This window comes from Mustela erminea, chromosome 1 (genome assembly GCF_009829155.1).
Source record: "Mustela erminea isolate mMusErm1 chromosome 1, mMusErm1.Pri, whole genome shotgun sequence".
NCBI classification, from domain to species: domain Eukaryota; kingdom Metazoa; phylum Chordata; class Mammalia; order Carnivora; family Mustelidae; genus Mustela; species Mustela erminea.
Window position 1 is genome coordinate 207084192 of NC_045614.1, and position 19189 is coordinate 207103380.

Here is a 19189-nt window from a genome sequence, read left to right on the forward strand (position 1 = left end):
AGCGGATCATTATGTTGTCCTCCTGAAACTAACATAATAGTACAGGTCAATTATACCTCAATTTGGAAAAAAAATAAAAAAATCTTTACGCTCTACCAAGTCAGCTTTTCCTTGATGCTCATGATTATCTAGAGAAAGGAAAGAAAACAAAACAGGCATTCCCAAGAATTTCCTCTCACAGAACTCCTTCCCGCCAATGGTCCATATCCATCCTCCCGTCCAAAAAGGCACAGGACTGTCCAGATACTTTTCAGTATTTTTATTGTTTGACAGGCATTTACAACGTTCCATTCGTAGACCTAAAAACATAAAAATAGACCTTCTTTCAGCTTATAAAAGAAATATATAAGAACTTTTGACATAGACACGTCGTGACCTTATGTACAAGAGACAATGGCACCCTCTCCAAGCACCAGACTTTCCAGCATTTTTCAGACGGAAGTGTTGCACTGGGATTAGTTAAGTGTGACTTATCAGAAGTCTTCGCTTCAGTTTTCCATCCGGACACCATCGAACTGGAGGTATGGAACAATGCATGGTACAAAGGGTATAGAAATCATTCTAAAGCTTTTTAAGAAAATCAGAAGATATAGCAAAAATTTAATAGAATAAAACTTTCAAAAGATCAAGCTCAAAGCCCTGGAAACCCAAAAAGGGGAGGGATATCAGGTAGGAGAGCGGGTAAAGCAAGCAGGGGCATAGAAGCGTGATGTTCTGAACTCTCTATTGTCTGGAAATATAAAGTCATAACTGATTTTTATAAAATATAATTCCTAAAGCTACTATAAAATTCAGGTCTTTAAAGTACCTACTGATGTGTCAAACACCAAATAGATATTTTCCCCAAAAAGAAAGTTTTCATATTATTTAAACCCTTCTTAGGAAGTGGACATTGTGAAATGGGAAGAAAAAAAAAAAAAAAGCTATAAACCGTTCAAAAAAAAAAAAAATCGAAAGTGCTTTAACTTGTTTTTGTTCTTCCTATTTGGAAATCTGTTTAGAATGTGAGATTTTTAGCATGTTTACCCTGTTTCGTTGGCATGTAGAAAGTAGGAAAGACAAAGGAAGGTTCTGAAGAGGCTGTTTTGTTAAGAGGTTTGGTATGGACTGTCAGGGAAGGGATAGGTAATCTATGGATGAAGATGCAACTTTAATGGGAAAACCAATGATCACCATGGCAACCCCTTGAGAAGGAGTCTCCCCTCCCCCGCCATGTGCAACAGACACACACACGCCCATCCGGGTGTCATGTTTAACCCAGCCAAGCTCCCATTTCAGATAGAGATTCAAACATTAAAAAAAAAAAAAAAAAAGAAGAAGAAAGAAAAAAAAAAAAAGAAATATTCTTCTTGGAAAAAAAAATTTCTCCTAAGCATCTCGTTGGCCTTTCGTATATAAATATAAATCACCATGCCTCATTCTCTCTGTAAAAGGTAAAATCCTCATTTTTTTTTTAAAGACTCAGTTACACTAACACTGTAAAATTCTCATCTGTTTGTGCCTCTGCACCTCAGGTAAAATACAAAAAATAGTGTTTTTTTTTTTTCAAGTGATAAATTTGGATCTCTTCTCAAAGAGTTTGGCGTCTTTACAACTCTATGCAAAACTAGAACTTCCAACATGGACATCGAGTCAGACCAGCCATAGATCAAAACAGAAGAGAGAAATAAAAAAAGAAGAAAGAAAAAACAACAGCTCATCAAAACATACATCTCCACCGTCTCCTCACACATTCTTAAAATACACAGATATTCTCAGACATCGAAGAGGGAAAAGGAGTAAGAACACTGTGAAGCTGTACAGTTGCTCTGTGGCGTTTTTGTGTTTGAAGGTGGTTTCCCCAACTAAGAGATGGCTCCTGGTCTGATTTCAGATAGAGTGACTTTTATTATTATTCGTTTTTTTAAATTTTATTTATTTTATTTTTGTGTGCTATCTCTTCGACTAATCTGTGTACATACTTTAAACTCCTGGAGGGGGGTCATTTGATTTCCAGTGCTGTAGAATCTTTTTTTTTTTTTTTAATTTTTTAATTCTTCTGGCCCTGATTAGTTGAGAATAAATAAAAGCCCTTAGTAATATACAGAAGATAGGACTCAAGCTTATTTGGGGATTCTGAGCAATTCTTTCTGATGTCCCTAGACATGACGACGTTGGGTGGCTACGTGGCTTCGGAACAAGAGTCAGCCGCCAAGGCCATGTGTGCAAGAGTGCGACCTAAGGGAACATTCTCCTCCTCGCGGGGACAGGATGGGGGGCAGAGTGGAGGCGGGGCGGGGAGAGGGGGCGGTATCTACACACACTCTCTAGGGGGAAAGGGACAGTCAGATCTCAGTGTTCAGTTTCTTGGATGGGGCAAAGTCTTCGCGCCTAACCCAAATGACTTCCTCGCCCGGGCTCTCCAGGCCTCCATTGATGCCCGAGAGGGCGGCTTGCTTCTTGAGCTGCGTCATGCGGGACGCGTGACTATCCAGGGCTCTCCGGCCTCTCTCCCGCTGACTGATGGAAGCAGCCTGAAGCTGCTCCCGGAGGTCTGTGTCCACTGCGGTGCCCTTCACGGACTCGCAGAACTCGTCATCGTCACTGAGGATGTCTGTCTCCTTGATGTCATCCTGCTCCTCGTACTGAGCAAGATCAAACTGTTCCTCGACCCACCGGTCAGTGTCCCCGCCACCGGGGGGCTGCTGGGACTCTTTCTCCGGGCTGCTGGCCGAGATGGCGTCAGAGTCAATGGTAAACCTGTTTCGAGCCAGTCGCCGCCTCCTTCTCCCAAGAGACTTGCTTGGGGCAGACACTGCACACACACACAAAAATATAAAAATAAAACCCCCACATGCTTTACCTGCGAGGAAATGCAGACAGCAAAGAAAACAAAGGAACAACTACATGGGATTCATTTAGAGCCTTGATGTCGTTCAGGACTTCAAGTCCAGATTTCATCAGTCTTAGTCTTAGTCTTTACTTCACACGCGTGTCTGGACTTGGAGGATGGCACGGCAACTGGCCAAAGGGCAGAGTGAGGGACGGGGGACATGGGGAGGGGTGTTGGTTACGGGGAAAAGGGTCTTTACCTCCCTCTGCAACAATCTATTTCTCTATCCTGTGCTGCCCCCGAGGAGACCGCCGACCTTGGGATTGGTTAGTGCCCTCAACCCTGACGATGTCGCACGGCAGGGTGCTCTGGGGACCCCCAGGGGCCGTCCCAGGGCCACTTCGCTGGGATGGCTCTTTGGTAAGGGTGGACAATGCTTCTAGAGTTCCACTGTCTTTGTAGACAACACCATGATGTGTCAAGGGGGGCAGAAGCTATACTGCTTTCTGGAAAACCAGATGTACCATTTCTGGAGGACGGGAAGTTAGCTACGGGCACGACAGCTAGTCTCCAGCGACCGCCCTGCCCTCTCTCTGCCAAAGCTCCACGTTCACGGTGAAGCTACGCAGATGGGAGCTCTAGTTCCCCTGGACCGCATTCTGTGTCTCACCGATTTCTCTCCTACAAAGCAATTAAAATATCGGTGCCTGGATGGCCTGAGAAGTGCATAACAGAGGACACGCACGCCACCGAGCCTCAGAGTGCTGCACGAAGTGACTACAAATTAAGAAAAAAATCTCTGAATTCATTCCTTCACCCTCCTGCCTTCTAGGAAGCCAGAATTATTCCAAACACATAAGACACCACCCAGTCAGACAAATGAACATTCCCACCACACACACACACACACACACACACACGCGTGCGCGTGCACACACACACACACACACACACACACACACGGGCAAGGCTGCTGCTTCTCCCTCACTAGTCAAATGGCGGCTGTGTGAGAAGGCAGCCGAGAAGGTGCAATGCAATGTGGGGTTTCCAATGGAGGGGGAGAGCCTGGACACCAAGGAGGAGGAGCATTCCTGAAACCTAAGCCCTGAAAAGCATTAAACTGCTTCAGTGACAGGAGTGCGCCCAGGGACTATGAGACCCAGCAGGTGCCAGGTCCGCGCGTGGGCTCCCACTCCAGCCGTCCTCCGCCTCGGACCCCTGAGGTGTCATCATGGTTCCGGGGTGCTCTACCATCATAAAATTCGGAACAAGTGCACACCCCTCTTGATCAAGGAAGGGAACTGAAAAAAGGTCTCCAGAAAAAATGGAACAAAGGAAAAAAAAAAAAAAAAAGAACCACTGTGTCTACTCTACTGGGAAGAAGCAGACGTTCCGGTCAGTTCTATCCCAAAACCCCCAGAGTGGAGACTGGCTCTCTCCCATCACTGTATTGGAATTACCCCAATGCAAAACTGGGCCCTTGGAAACATCCGCCCGTGATCCTCATGCTGAAGTGTTTAGGGGTGAAATGAGTTGATGTCTGTATTTTTGGACTATGTCAAAAACAGGAGCTGATGGATGACAGATGGGTAGATACGTAAGGAACATACAGAAAAATATCCATTACAGAAGAGATGGTAGGTTCTCTGTGTGTATGATTCTCTCAGCTGGTATATCTGAAATTTTTTATAAGAAAATGTTGGAACAAAAGAAATTTTAATTGGGTGATTGGCAAACATGTGGTACTTCAGGACTGAATCCTGTGTTAGGATATCGGGCTTTTCATGGGTATTCGTAACTACGCATAATGAAGCCTGAGTATTTATCCCTTATTAAAAGGATACTTAATAACCCGGCCAGCCTTCTGGGGTTCAGGGAGACCATCTCTGGTCTGAGTATCTCCAGTGCACTGTTAAAACTGACAGGCTAGTGCTAGCTGACCCACTCACACACCATCTTTAAATCATCTAACGTAAAAAACCCGCTGGTAATGAGGAGTTTCAAAAGCAGAATAGCAGAGACTTTCCTCAGCCAAAAATGAGCCATCGTGCGGAAAATCTTCCAATCAGCCAAAGCCAACAGGCTGACATGGGGGGTTTCTCTTGGTTTTCATGATGGAGTAAGGTGTGGTTTGGGTTTCTTTCCAAAGGGGTGTCAGCAGGAAAACTTCTGAGGGTCCTACAGACTAAAATGGCTTTAGTTTCGAAGCAAATGCAGCTCTGAATTTAAGTCCCTTGAGTAACAATCGAAACCTGGCCAGTGACAGGCAGGTTTCCTAAGATTGGGACATGTATTCTCAATCCTAATTTAAGCATCCCCGGGCAAGTAAAAGGATTAGGTGGGACAATTCTAAGGAGAAATGCTCTGTTTTGAGCTTATAAAGGGATCCGCGAAGCTTTCTTAACATGAGGCCTCCATGAGAAACTATGGATACAGAGGTATGCGAGGCTTCAGGTACCTTGGAGAACCCAACAGAACGCTGGGTATTCACTGCACTAGGTTTTCAGTAAACATTTATCAACTGATTGGAGAACAGGTCCAAGATAACTAAGCCCCAACATTAGTTCAGTTTAAGTGCTTAAAGAACGTAATATCCCTTGTCAAGCTATATAGGCTATGTCTACAAAAACCTCCAACCATTCACAGTTCTATCCATGACCCTTCAACACAACTGAGGATAGGCGGAAAGGTCAGAATCTTCTTGGCAATTGCAAAGGAAGCCTCTTTTATTGGCATCCCTGAAAAATGGGGGGTGCCTCTTAAGAAACGAGTGATAAAAGTATTAATATCTTGATGTCATTAATACATCTAGGTTATGAAAACATCTTTCTTCCTAGATATATTTTACTGCTGTTTCTAGAAGGAATTTGGGTCTTCCTTCCTTCCCGCTCCACCGTGACAGTTCCAGTCCTTAGAGACTATATACTCTGGGACCATTTAAACTCTACATTCCTCTTTACTAGTAGCAGCTCAAGCCTTCCCCAAACTAACAATGAAGCTGAAAATTGGGTAGCTGGCCTAAGGTCAGGGTAAAAATCTGACGTGTCATCTGGTCTACCAACCATGGAATCCTTCCTGAGAACAGGCAATGCCGTGTTTCCAGACTACGAGGCCACCATGTTCTCAGAATGGTGGGCCACGACCTTGCGGAGACATGACACACTGCCTTCGGCTAAACAAAGATGGCTGCCATGCAAAGCAGCGACTCCCATTCCGCAAGCAGGCTGAGAGAGGCCCTCCAGGAAGAGAATGCGCTCACTTCCTGGTGTGTCGAATGAGAGAGGAGCCCCCAGCCAAGAGGAGGAGGGTGGCAGAGGGAAGCTGGAGGGAGGGAAGAGGCATGAATGAAGGGCAGAAAACCCAGGGAGCTGCTGGGAAGGAGGCACGGGCAAGGAACCTCACACCAGGGAAGGGCTGTACTCCAACATTAGCCCCCTCAAGGCCACGTCTAATTCTTGCTCGACGAAAACGTCAAGCTCTCTGGAGTTCTACAGTGGAGCGGGGGTGACGGGGATCTTGAACGTCGGAATCCCCACAGTACCTGCCCGGCTCATGGCCGGCCTGGCCCCTTTGAGCGCACACAATCTTTTTCCTCCGAAAGGGACGTATTGCTGCGATGAGGGAAGGCTTTCGGTTTTGAGGAGCTGTCTTCTGTGCTTATCGCGCAGGATTGAATGCACAGCCTTCAGGAAGTCTTTCCGGCTCTCTGGAGAGCTGTAAGGAGAAAGAAGATGGACACGTGTTAGGGGCAAAGTCCTGAACACACGGGGAACTTCTGATACCTTCCGGTGCAGCCCAACAAACATCCTTGATGGCCAAAGGTCATAGAGAATGAGGCCACAACTCGTTTCTATGCTTTTTTCTTCACTGGTGATAGAGAACAAGGACTTCCTTCCGGTCACGCTTCTTGATTCATCTCCTGCAGCCAATGTGGGGTAGACAGCCCATGCATGAGCAGACGGGTCCCGCTCCCGGACATTGCCAGATTCTGCCCTTGACACTTATGGCAAAGCCTTTTTTCCTAAAATGCTTTTGCAGACAACTGAACCACAGGATTCTCAGCTCTGCCGAGGACCCAAATCTGATGTCCCAACTAACACCTGTAGCTCCCTCTTAAGTTGTCCTTCTGCGAAATATCCCGTGACATACTTCACCAAGTCCGTATTAAAGCGACACTGCAGAGAATCGAACAACCTTCCCAAGTCCTAATTCCCACAATAAAAAAGTACTTCCGGGGTGAGAGTCATTTTTCTCATGAAGTTCTCGGTATCTTCACCCCAGGTAAGCACTCCCTGGTATTCCTTATCAATGACGAACGTGGCTTCTCTAGGAGCAGGCCCAGTGGATCCCCCGGACCTTACCAACCAAATCACCAATGGTAAAGATGGTGCTCAAACCACATGTGGACCATGTGAAAAAAGTGTCAGTTCTAGTCCCAGCAGCTTCCCTCATTCTGCTCTTCATTGATGTGTCACTGACACAGACAGGTGATGCAGATACACGAAACAGAGGCTCTGGAGTCAGATCTCCCGGAGTTTGAACTCGGAGTTCATTTGCTCTAATATTTTAGGCCAAGGCCCCTCCGTGAGCCTTGGCTCCCCCAAGCCAAGGTTAAATGAAGTAACGCATAACGCATAAAGGGGCTTAGCACGGTTCATACTTGGTTCATGGGCCTTCTTATGACGGTAGTAGTAACATGAAAACATATTGCTAATAAGCCCAACAACACTGATTCTATCAGATTTCCTTTTTTTTTTAATTTTTAAAAGAGTTTATTTATTTATTTGTGTGTGTGAGAGAGAGCGCATGCATAAGCAGAGGGAGAAGCAGACACCCCGATGAGCAAGGAGCTCAACGCGGGACTCGATCCTAGGACCCCAAGATCATGACGTGAGCCAAAGACAGATGCTTAACCGACTGAGCCACCCAGGTGCTCCAACTCTGTCAGATTTCCCTGTAGGGAAATTACAGCATATTACTACCCGAGGTGTGGGGTCCTGGGGAGGTACTGAGTAAATCACTGAGTACCCGTGATCAGCTTAAAGCCTGAGTGTAGATCGTATGACAAGCCAAATACACCAGACACTGGCCATCGGGACCATTCATTTTGACACTGTTAGGCAAAACAAAACAAAACAAAACAAAACAAAACAAAAAAAAACACGAGAGAGAGACAGAGGGAGGGAGAGAGAACTTGCTGCATTTGAAAAAAATTCTCAAATTCTCATGGAGGGGGAGGAGGAGAGAGAAGGACCGGGGGTGGGGGAAAGGAAAGGAAAAGAAGTCATCAGTAGAAGCCCATATTCCAAGCTCAGCTTCCTCCTGAGATCGGGAGGTCACACTGAGCAGCTTGTGGCAAACGCCCATCCGAAATTTCTTGGCGTGACCAGGACCCAGGTAGCACCTGCACACCCCACACCCTCTCGTCTCGTCCCTGCTCGTTCTCCATCTGCCTCATCTCAGAGATGCTACAGTATAAACACACCTCAGCACCGAAACAAAATAGTACAAGACAGCCTCATCCAATGTAACTATGGGCAAAGAGCCCTCATCCGAACATCGCACGCACAAGAAAATGCCTCCTTCCTTCTAGAAGGATATGAAGTCAATGAGGTTACTGCCTATGTTCTGATAAAATCAGTTTAACGTGTCCAGGTGGTGTTATTTATTTTTGAATATTTATTTATTTGAGAGAGAGAGAGAGAGAGAGAGCATGAGTAGGGAGAGGGGGAGGCAGAGAGGAAGCACTGAGTAGGAAGACGGACGCGGGGCTCCATCCCAGGACTCTGCGATCATGTCCCAAGCCTAAGGCAGATAGATGCCTAACTGAGGGAGCCACCCAGGAGCCCCTAATTAGTGTTATTTAATGTTAGTGTTATTTAAGTGTTATCGCATTTCTGAAATGTACAAGAAAAAGCACGCGGCATCTAGGGACGCACAGGGGGACGTACAGACCGCGGAGCGGGGTAGGAACATCGAGCCATCACACCCCTCCCGTCTGGGCAGCGAGGTCAGCCCGTCCTGGCCCCAGGCTCACCTGCAGCAGAGATGGAAGACCCTCTCCGGCCTGCCTTCAGATTCAGATTTTACATGGACAATTTCACACACAGCGTTTGCTTCTGCATCTAGACAAATCAGAGTAAGGATGAATTAGGGCATGTCTCAAAGAGATTTATTTGCATTTTTACAAAAGCATTTTCTAAGCCTCAGTGTGAGAGTCAAGAGTGTAGAGCCTTGGAAAGCCAAAGGTACTTTGCTACCCTCCTTGTCATCTTAAAGAGAAAAAGTGAAAAGCTTAATGTGAAGGAAAATCTCCAGGTGCTGAAATCTCCAGCTCGGCGGTCTGAAAGGGCCATCAGCCCATCACACTCTTGCAAGAACCGCTCCCTTTCAATGCACAGCCTGTTTGGCTGAACGATTTCAGCTGAGTGAGTAGTCGTAAGGCAGATTAGATCGGGCCAGCGTTAGAGAGGCGGGTCCGCGTGTCCCTGGCGGGAGCCCTCCCTGTGAGCCACCAGGCCTAGTGCCCTGGACAAGCAGGTCCTGCAAACAAATGGGGTTTTGCTTTCTCGACACCCCCAAAGTACCCATTCTGAGGGAAGCAAAAACGGGACGCTGAGAAGGGAAGAACAGCTGGCTTTCATCTCTGCGCTTACAATGCAGCAGTACCGTATTCTTTTAGGTCCTGAATAGAGTGTTTGTGAAAGAAACAATCACTACAAACATCGAGACCACACATGGGGAGGTCTCGGCCCTCCCCGTGGTCAGAGCCCCGGCCACAAACCCTCACTGTGCCCACACTGTTTCATCCCAATCAGGGCTCATCTGCCAAAATTTCTACCGGTCTTCCCAAATGAAGATAAAAAAAATCAAGCAATTGCACGTTCTGACTTCTCAGATCTACTGGAATGTATCTCATAACGAGAAACATGTTGGCTGGTCTTTATAACTCTGTTAAAACAAGCTTTTATCTTGATTGTTTTAAGCCTGATTTGAATGAAAAGCAGAGTGAGAATGGAATGGCATATCACAAAGATGGCTTTCTTGTCAGAATTTAAATTCTGTGTGTATTTAGTCCTCCATGCAGGGAAAATCTCTGGCTGAGAAGCCTGCCGTTTGCTATAAACGTACGCTTCCCATCCTATAAACCAGGCACCGGGAAACACGAACTAGGTAATCTGCAGCCCAAGATTGCAAAATAGGTCCAGGGTCTTGAAAATCAAATAGCTATGTAAAAATGCGCCAGGGCAAATCTCCGCACTGGACGGTCAGGAAGAAACCTTCCTCAGGCGAACGATCATCCTGAATACGTTTGTCCGAAGCGCATTTTGCATCTGAAGTTGTCTACGGTGAGGTGACACGTAGAAAGATGAGCCACACAGTGGACACATCGGATGCCGGAGAGGATACAGAAATAGCATCTACTGTGTATGTGTGGCGGTCCCTTCCACGGCCTCTCTGGCCAACCAGATGGCTGCTGGTCTGAGAGTTTCCATCTGACCCCCAAGGTGCTCCCTCCAGAGTGTGCTCAGGAGAGCAAGCGACTGCTGACAGCTCCTCCCCACAATGGCCTTTAATTATGCCCTGAATGGGGCCACCGAGTCACAAAAATATTCCTTCTCTTGGTCGGTACCCTGCTGGCGTTCATGGGTCTTGAGCTTAAGGCATCATCTAATTTATAGTAATAAGTATATTCTTGCGGTCCGACAGCTTGCTTTATGGCTATTTGGATCGCAGGAAAAGGCCTGACATTTCAAAGGCCTCCAGACTAACACAAAGATTTGTAATGCTTCACACACACATACACACACACACACAAATACTTATTTAATGGCTTTTTCGTGCTTTTGGTGGCCTTTTCCGGTCTCCTGGTTAAAAAAGCAAGTGATTTATTTTACAAGGACTTTGCTCATGCTCTCCAGGATTCTCTCCAGCAATACGAGACTCACTGCCACCCCGACATCGGTTGATGTAGTTATTAATGTATACAACAGAATGACTAGAATTCCTTGGAACGGTATCGGAGACATCACATCCACTTACTCGGGTCATTCATTCATTTAAATAGCTAGTAAGTGGCTGGGTAAACAAGAGGCAGGGGAGAGGCTGGGGGGAAAGAGAGTTGAATATAGGAGGGAAAACAATGGTAGGGTGGTTCGACCAAGAGCGTGGGTTCAGACCAACAATTCACACACACGTCGGACACGCGCATTGCGGGGTTTACCTGCGCTCGCCAAAGCTCGAACCTGCAGAGCTTCGGTGGGGATCATGTGCCGAAATCGGAAGGGGTCCCAGTCCTCATAAATTGAAAGCCTGTGAGATCCTACCTGCAGGAGGAGAAGGAACGAGGTGCCTGAGAACCATCTGTTCTGGCCCGGACTGGACTGGGTCCCCCCACCCCCGCCCCAGATCAGTGAGACTGGAACCCCCACGCTTGGCCGGGGTGGGGGGGTGGGGTGGAACCTCAGCCCTATGGCACTTTGGTTCATCCAGCAGAAAGCAAGAGGCAGTATTTAGATAAGCAGGCACGGGGTCTGCAAATTAGTTCGCTGAGCAGATCCAGGTAAAAGAGAGACATGGGAAGGAGAAGAGGGACCCCCGGAAGGAGAATGGATAAAGCAAACAAGTGTCAGGAAGGTTCTGGTCTTGGCAGGCCTGATATCGATTCGCTTTCATGCTTTCAGTGTGAGTCTGCCAGACAGAAGGCAGGATGGGCAATTTCCTCCAGTCCGTAGCAACACTTCAAATGTGTTTAAAAAGTTTAAAAAAAAAAAAAAAGGCAAAAAAATCTCAGAGGCTGGTGTCTGGCAAAGGCGTAGGATGATCACTATGCAAGCAGAACTGAGACGCGGATAGAAAAGGAAATCCTTTCGATCCAAGGGGGAAGTAAGATTCTTACAAGTTTCTTCTTCTGTTTGGAGCCATCTTTATATACAAGGACCACAGCAGTTTTGAAGACTGCGGAAAAAAAAAAAAAAAAGACACAGGCGGTTACAGCACGTCATGTGTGGGGCTTTCCCCTGAACCCCGCTAATGTGGGGTTACCGACACTACAGCTCGGGAGAAGGCAGTGAGCCGAGCCCACGCCGACCCCACCTTCCAACCGTTCACCAAGCCTACTGAGACAGCACTTTCCAGGTTCCGTAAAAACACAGAAAGCCCAAATAAATGGAAAAAACCCTCCCACCCCACTGGAAACTTTCAGATTAAACGCTGTTTAACTATGGTGTCATCTCAAGTTTAAAAATGCCAGCAATACACAAGTTCACAGAGACGTGCTAGGTCAGCGGCTAGAGGAAACCAGGCAGGCATCAAGGACAATGATGTTGTCTACGGTGACGTAGACGCACGCCAAACAAGCTGCTACCACACACACACACGCACAGAGTGCTCAGAGTTTGGGAGACAGAATTCATCTTTCCGACCCGAAGAAATAAAAATCGGCTTATGGAGCAGAATGCATGTGCCCTTCCTCCAAACAGACTGAATCACAGGAAGCCATTTAGAAAGAGGGAGTAGGTCGGTTTACTCTCCCAGTGTTTGGGGGACGGGGGAGACACAATAGTTAGGCACAGTCCATAGAATTCCTTGAACAATGCTAAGCACGGTGACCACTCGGTGACTCTGACCCCTGCTCCAGGGGAGGAAGAAGCGGCGCCCAGAGGACTAGAAGCAGAGCGAGCCCATCCTAGGCCCTGGGTGGCAGGGACTCCAACCCCCTTCACGCCCCGGCCCAAGGCAGAGCCGGAGCCCCATCAGTCCCATGGCAGCTGGAGGGGGCACGCCTGGTGTACCAGACCCAGAACTACAAAGGGAATAAATGTTCAGCAAATTCTTCCTTGGGATAGGGTGGGGCAGGCTCCCAGGCCCTCTGGAGACCAACCCGAAGTGTCTGGTTCATTTTCCATCTGCTTTAGGATTGGTCAGCCTCCTCACCTCCCCTGCAGAAAAGAACCTGAAGGTGTGAAGAAACCAACTCTAGCCACTGAGTCTGGATCGACCCTGGCCCTTCACGCTCCCCGTATCTGGGCCCCCTTAAGAATCCCAGAGGATGAACTGAGAGGCGCCGTCTCCCAATTTCCCACTGGCCAAGGAGGCTGCACCAACTCTGCACAGAGGCTAAGCCTGAAGAGGTCCTGTGTGCTCACCAGGAAGCCTCCAGAACTCACTGTGGCCAGGACAACATGTCCTTTAAAACTGAGGGAACTCTCGGGGCGCCTGGGTGGCTCAGTGGGTTAAGCCGCTGCCTTCGGCTCAGGTCATGATCTCAGGGTCCTGGGATCGAGTCCCGCATCGGGCTCTCTGCTCAGCAGGGAGCCTGCTTCCTCCTCTCTCTCTCTGCCTGCCTCTCTGCCTACTGTGATCTCTCTATGTCAAATAAATAAATAAAATCTTTAAAAAAAAAAAAAAAAACCAAAACTGAGGGAACTCTCCCTGGGAGAGGGTGTCCAGTGACCTGAGTCTCAGAAGACCCACCACATCCCTGGGACCACAGCTTAATGGGGGTGGCCGCCATGGTTCCAAAAAGGTGGCCAGCCTGCCTCAGTTGATCTTGACCTCAGCCATCTTGGATCACAGTGGTAGGGCCACTGTGGTCCTCAGCTGGGGTTACAACCACCTCCTCCTTAAGCTCTGTCTGGCCCCCTGGGGCTATTCTCACACAACTGACTGCAAGTGTTGTCCTGATGTCATAGACAGGACCTCAGTCAAAACTCTAGCACCCCTGCCCACCCCAGTGCTCCCTCCACACCCCGAAGGTGATCATCTAATACCCCAAAAGGCGGAAGCCTAGACAAACTCTTTTTCTTTTTTGAGATGATGATCAACATTCAGTTCAGATGAGCTGTCCTGGAAGCAAATATCAAGGTGCTAGGAGCGTAATACATCGATTTCAGTTGCAGAAGAAAGCTGCACTGTTTCCTGAGATTAGAGATTTAAATCAAAACAAGAGACAACCACGTTTTAACCCCAAAGCTGCCGGTTCCATGGTAATCTGCTTCCCTTACAACAACAACTCCAGATTTCAAAGGGCGTTTCCAAGGCTCTGTTCATGCCACCATAACGGCCCAACGTGGCACCTTTATGGACTGGGAACCCACGAAGAATTTCATCTCATCATGGTGAGGACGATCTGCCCTTATTCACAACCCTGGCTTGAATCCTTCCCGCTTCTCCTAGAGCCTCGGGAGCATTCACCTCGCTAACTGTGGCGCCCGTGGGACCCACTGGCAGTGTGACCACCGATCAGGGCCTGGGGGCTGCGGCTTCCATTCACACCCAGCACAGGGGTTGGGGGCTCCCATCTGGGGAGCCAGCCCACCCTCCCAACCCCAGGAAGCAGCCCGTGGGGCAGGGAACAGAGTGACGCAGAGTTTAACACGCACTGTTCTCTATCAAAGCCTAGGCAGCAAGCAGCCAAGTAAAACCCCAAACCTCAAAACCAGCATTTCCGGAACTCTTTGTACCACTGGTTGGCAGACTGGGGCCCGCGGCCCATTGGGAACAGCCTGTGAACACAGAAGTCCACTTGGTTATATGTTGTCTGTCTCTGACTGCACATGGCCTCGTGGCCCTTGAAACTGAAAGTATTTACTACGTGGCTTTCACAGAGAAAGTTGGTCGACCCCTCCTTTCTTCCAAATTTTTTCTTCTTTTAAATCTTTTTATTTCTTTAAAAAGAAAAAAAAAGATTTTATGTATTTATTTGAGAGAGAGCACAAACAGGGGGAGAGGGAGAAGCAGGCTTCCCGCTGAGGAGGGAACCCGATGTGGGGCTCGATCCCAGGACCCCAGGATCATGACCTGAGCCAAAGGCTGTATAAGCCACCCAGGCACCCCTAAATCTGTTTATTTCTAACCACAAGAAATGTTGTCAATTCAGGAGACAGTCACGAAAAATTCCAGTGTGGAACTCTGGAACCATTCTTCAGTAACCCAGAATCAGAAACCAGAAGATAGATGGTTTGGGTCATTTACTTCGGAATCCTACTTCCCAGAAGCCACCTACCAAGAAGCATCTGAAAGCTCCCAGCCCTTCCAAGAAGAAATGACAATATAAGAGACACAACTGGTAATGTGTGGCGGGGGCGGGGTGACAAATCTATCCCTAGCCCCACTGAAAGCAGCCCATCAAAAACGACCAACATGTTACCTTATCCCAATCCTTTCTTGTATATCCTATCTGGTCACGCACTTTCCCTGCACACGTCTACCCATCTTTGTTATTTTAAAGGAAATGGCATCAGCAACTCTAGCGGCTCTTTGGAACTGTTAGGAACGTCACTAAGCTTTTCAGCGAAGCCTTGGGTGAGCTAACGGGAAGTTCGACAGTCTTGATTTCCAACGCTCTGATTTTAACACCACAAGGATGTTCCATTTGGGGATACTCCGTTCACATCGTGGGGGAAAGAAAATAAAAATGTGTTCCATTAAAGAAGCAATAAGCAACCATCCCTTTCCCCTAGAAACACAAGGTAAGGTAAGAGAATGGAAAATACTAGATTTCCTTTATATCGAGTGCCTACCAAAGAGTCTTCTCAGAAGACACGATGTAAAACAGAACCAGGTCCCATAGAAGAATTTTACACACGCAATTCCCATAGTTTTCTGTCTCAAAATGCCTAGCTAGTTTATTAAAAAATAAATCATCCACAAGCATCTCTGCTTTGGCTTGAAGGAGTCACGCAATTGAGAAGCAGCTCACGAGTGATCACGGCGCCCCAGTGTTGCCCCAACAAACCAGCTGCGAACCGACCGCCTGAATCCCAATATCACCTACACAGCGGAATCAGAGAGACCAGGAAGAGCTCAGATCTCTCAGAACTAGGCAGTGTTGTCTTCATGTCTCACACAAGTTTTCCTTGGCTTATTATTATTAATTATTATTAATAACATTATTATTAACCCATTATTTTAAAAAGATTCTGAGCAGCGAGGACAACAACAAAACCTTTCCCTGCCTACATGGTGATTCGCGAGGCAGGCTCGGCAAGGCCATTCCCTCCCTCCTATGGGACGGGGTGGTCACACTGGCCATATGGACCTGGAAGTTTTCATTCACTATTTTGGACACGCTAGTGGCCGGGGCAGGAGACCGATTCAGATAACTGAAATGAAGTTAACGTTAATAAACTGGGTCTTGAGAAAGAAATGTTCTTATTTTGCAAAGTAAGCCCGGCTTCCATCTCTGTGCTACCCCCTACCAACCCTGTTGATGTTGTTATTATTATTATTATTTTGTTTTTGAGAGAGAGAGAGAGCAAGCAGGGAGGGGCAGAGAGAGAGGGAGAAAATCTTAAGCAGGCTCCATACCCAACACAGGGCTCGATCTCACAACACTGAGATCATGACCTCAGCCAAAATCAAGAGTCAGATGCTTAACTGACGAGCCATCCAGATGCCCCAACCCTGTTCTGATACGTACCAAAGGCTGCCAATTCTGGCTCCTTTTTCCACTTTCCCAGGGAGGCTGGCGGGTTTGGCCATATCACTGTGGTGTGCAAAAGCAGGTCCCCCATGCTCAGGTCTGCAACCTGAAACACAGGGACAGGGCAAACCTTACCGGGTGCTGCAGAAACAGACCGATTTTCACGTTTTCAAATCTGGCAGGCTGATGTCAATCTTACTTCATGAAAACATTGTCCTTAAAAACATCTGATCACTATCTTTTCTCCTTTATCCCACATTTGTCTACAAGAATTTCAAGAATAAAATGGCAAAGAGGTAGAGAAACCGGGTCTGCCCCCAAATTCACACACAGTAAATCTGCCAAAACTCGTGTCCGAAATCGGCATCGGTCTGTGTTCAAACGAAGAGAGTTTCCGAAGAAGAAGCGAGCAGCCGTCCATCACTGAGATCTGCCCCAGAAAACCAGGCCTTTCCGCCTGGGAGTTTAAATCCCCTCGGAGCCACAGTTTTTTCCAGGAAGCAGTGGAATCGATTATTTTTTTCTTCTTCCAGCTCTGTCTAAAGATTTTGTTTCACTTTTGAGGAGGGAGAGAGAAGCCAACTGAGGAGTGTGTGCAGCCTGTGCTCTGGGATCCGCAGAAACCGTAAGGTCCGGTGGCCAGCCTGTCCCGGTGAGTCCTTCTGGAAAGCCATCCAGACACGCCTGCACAGTAACGCAGTGCCTATGCCTCTCGACAGCCCCGTCTGCCTTTCTCTCCGGAGTCCAGGGCCCACGTCTCCTCCTTCTCCCTACTCAGCAGCCCACTTGCCATTGGGGGGATCATCTGGTCTCTGACCTGCTCTCAGGGCAACCACATCAGAGAACAAGGCTCTGTAACCATCAGAGACCGTGGTCCACCCACTGGTAAATACGGTAAGTGATTGGTAGGCTCTGCAGTCGCAGGAATCAAGCTCAACACAGCATTTCAGGTATTAAACTTTGATGTTGAGCTTCTAAAAGGCACAAGGATCTGGGTCGTTCTGCTGCGTATGCCCTGATGGGGTTGCTAGATACAGCGGCGACCGAGCAGCCCTCCAACGAACCCAGGGCCACTTGGCAGTGCCCCTCCTGAGGCATCAAGCCAGACACCAACCGATGCTGGCCACGTGGCTCCAGCAGTACAAAGTGCACTGGTGTTGCCATCCTTGTCGTGACTGATGAGTCGTTAGGCTTTTAATTACTCTATTACTGACCTGTGTTATTAGCAGGATAACCAAGGGTTAAAAAAAAAAAAAAAGTTCAGCCATTGTATTAGTTTGCCCGGACATAGAAAATAACCAGCCAACCAACCTTCCAGGACAGTATCGGCTAAGGAAACTGTAACATCTCTACCACCCGTGCCCCAAGCATCCACACGGGGTGCTTACTATACACAGAAGTGAGATTCCCAGTACCACCATTCTAGGCCCCAGGCTTAGGGGTGAGTCTTTAAAAGTCATGAAAAGGTCACTAGAGCAGATGTTTATCCAAACTCTACTTCTTCCGTCCAACACAGATTCTGGGTCTGCTGTGTGATTTTTCGAGCACCTCCCACTCGACCAGGCAAATCCCTGATGACTCTGGGCTTGGTCACCGTGCCCTGGGCCATGTGCTTGGCTTAACAAGTTTCCACCCGCCCAGCTGTGGAAAGGGCATGCCTAAGCCTAGTTGTGTTCAACAGAACACACCTGTGTTTGTTGTAGGGCATGGGAAGATGTTGAGTTGTTTGTTTCATTCTAACAATGGACTGGTCCAGTTCCAGCCCACATGGTTTCCTTCAAGTTTCCACATGCAAATGAAAGAAGGGGTCAGGGCCACCCTTCCCGCCAACAGTGCCTCCCCGTGGCCTTCCACAGACTGTTGAATCTTCTGCCCAAACCGAAGACTAAGTTCTGCTTAGGGGTCTGGGATGCCCTGCTATACCAGGTCTTTTGAACCCTTCTTTTCTGAGGCCTTTTCTCCTCCTACCTAAGCAAAAGGAATGATCTGTGCAATCCAGTCTAGCTCCCCAGGGTTTGCCACGGACTGAAGGCTAGGTTGAAGGCCTAGCTTCATCACACGGTGTTTCCTAACCCGCTTTGTTCTCTGCGAACGTATCTGCCTGCAGGGAAGTTGGCTGATGAGAGATCAGGTACCGCCATCCCTGGAATGTTACCGTTTCAACCGTTTCAACTGTTCCTATCTGTAACTGTTTACACACCATTCATATATCCATTCTAGGTTTTTACTGGATATTGCCATTAAAAGGGAACTACAATGATCAGGAATCACCTTTGTGAAAATCTGGACACGTGACCTGCCTACCTCCAGGTTTCCATGATTGTTCCAACTTACGCTGCAAGCAGTGTGACAGAACTGTAACTGACCTGCGCACTAGTTCCCTGGAAGCCATTCTCCCCGGGGTTTTGTGTTTGTGAAATCAAGACTTCTATCCTTTCCGGCTGCAAGACCATTCTCAAAGAGGGACTGCGTGGAAACCAAGTCCTTCTGCCTGAGAGATCAATTGTCTTTGGCTGTGATGCCTCTGCCCCGCCCCCCTTTGGGGGCCTATTTCTTCCTTATTCTTCTTACGGTGTGAAAACACAGTCTCCTGTTGCCATGTTCCGCATCTTTTTCCGAGCCTCGATCTTTCTGGGCTCTGGTCGTCGGAATACTGAGATAGGATTTTCCTTTTAACACTGGTAGGCAGTCAAATGTCCCTCCTTCCAACTTTTGCACATTTCTTTTTACAAAATTTCAGCTCACAGGAGGCTAGTTTGTATAGCACTTGGTCTCTTTGTTCCTTGCTGGAAAGATTTCTCGCTTGACAGTCAGAATTTCATTTCAGAGAATGGGCAGTTTCCCCAAAGCCGTGTCCCTTTTACAGTCCCTGACTTTTGAACCATATTCATCTTTTTTTCTCAATGCTTTGCAGTCCACCGTGCACATCATCTTCTAGTCTTTAGCATAAT

The 19189-nt window shown here is 47.7% G+C and overlaps 1 protein-coding gene across 12 annotated transcripts in view; it reads right to left on the bottom strand.

Moving 5' to 3' along the window:
* Positions 1-244: 244 nt before the first annotated feature.
* TIAM1 (TIAM Rac1 associated GEF 1) overlaps positions 245-19189 on the bottom strand; it is a 383887-nt gene continuing 364942 nt past the window's right edge. For 5 of the 12 annotated variants that reach the window (XM_032353699.1, XM_032353696.1, XM_032353688.1 and 2 more), the window contains 6 exons: positions 16236-16344; positions 11712-11770; positions 11037-11139; positions 8850-8937; positions 6354-6526; positions 245-2794 (listed from right to left, as the gene is read on the bottom strand). In XM_032353699.1, coding sequence (XP_032209590.1) covers positions 2325-2794; positions 6354-6526; positions 8850-8937; positions 11037-11139; positions 11712-11770; positions 16236-16344 — 1002 coding nt within the window. In that variant the 3' untranslated portion in view covers positions 245-2324. Of the gene's footprint in view, positions 4384-6353; positions 6527-8849; positions 8938-11036; positions 11140-11711; positions 11771-13245; positions 13733-14245; positions 14320-16235; positions 16345-19189 lie in introns of those variants that run through there. The other 7 variants (XM_032353687.1, XM_032353692.1, XM_032353686.1 and 4 more) reach the window with 5 other exon arrangements.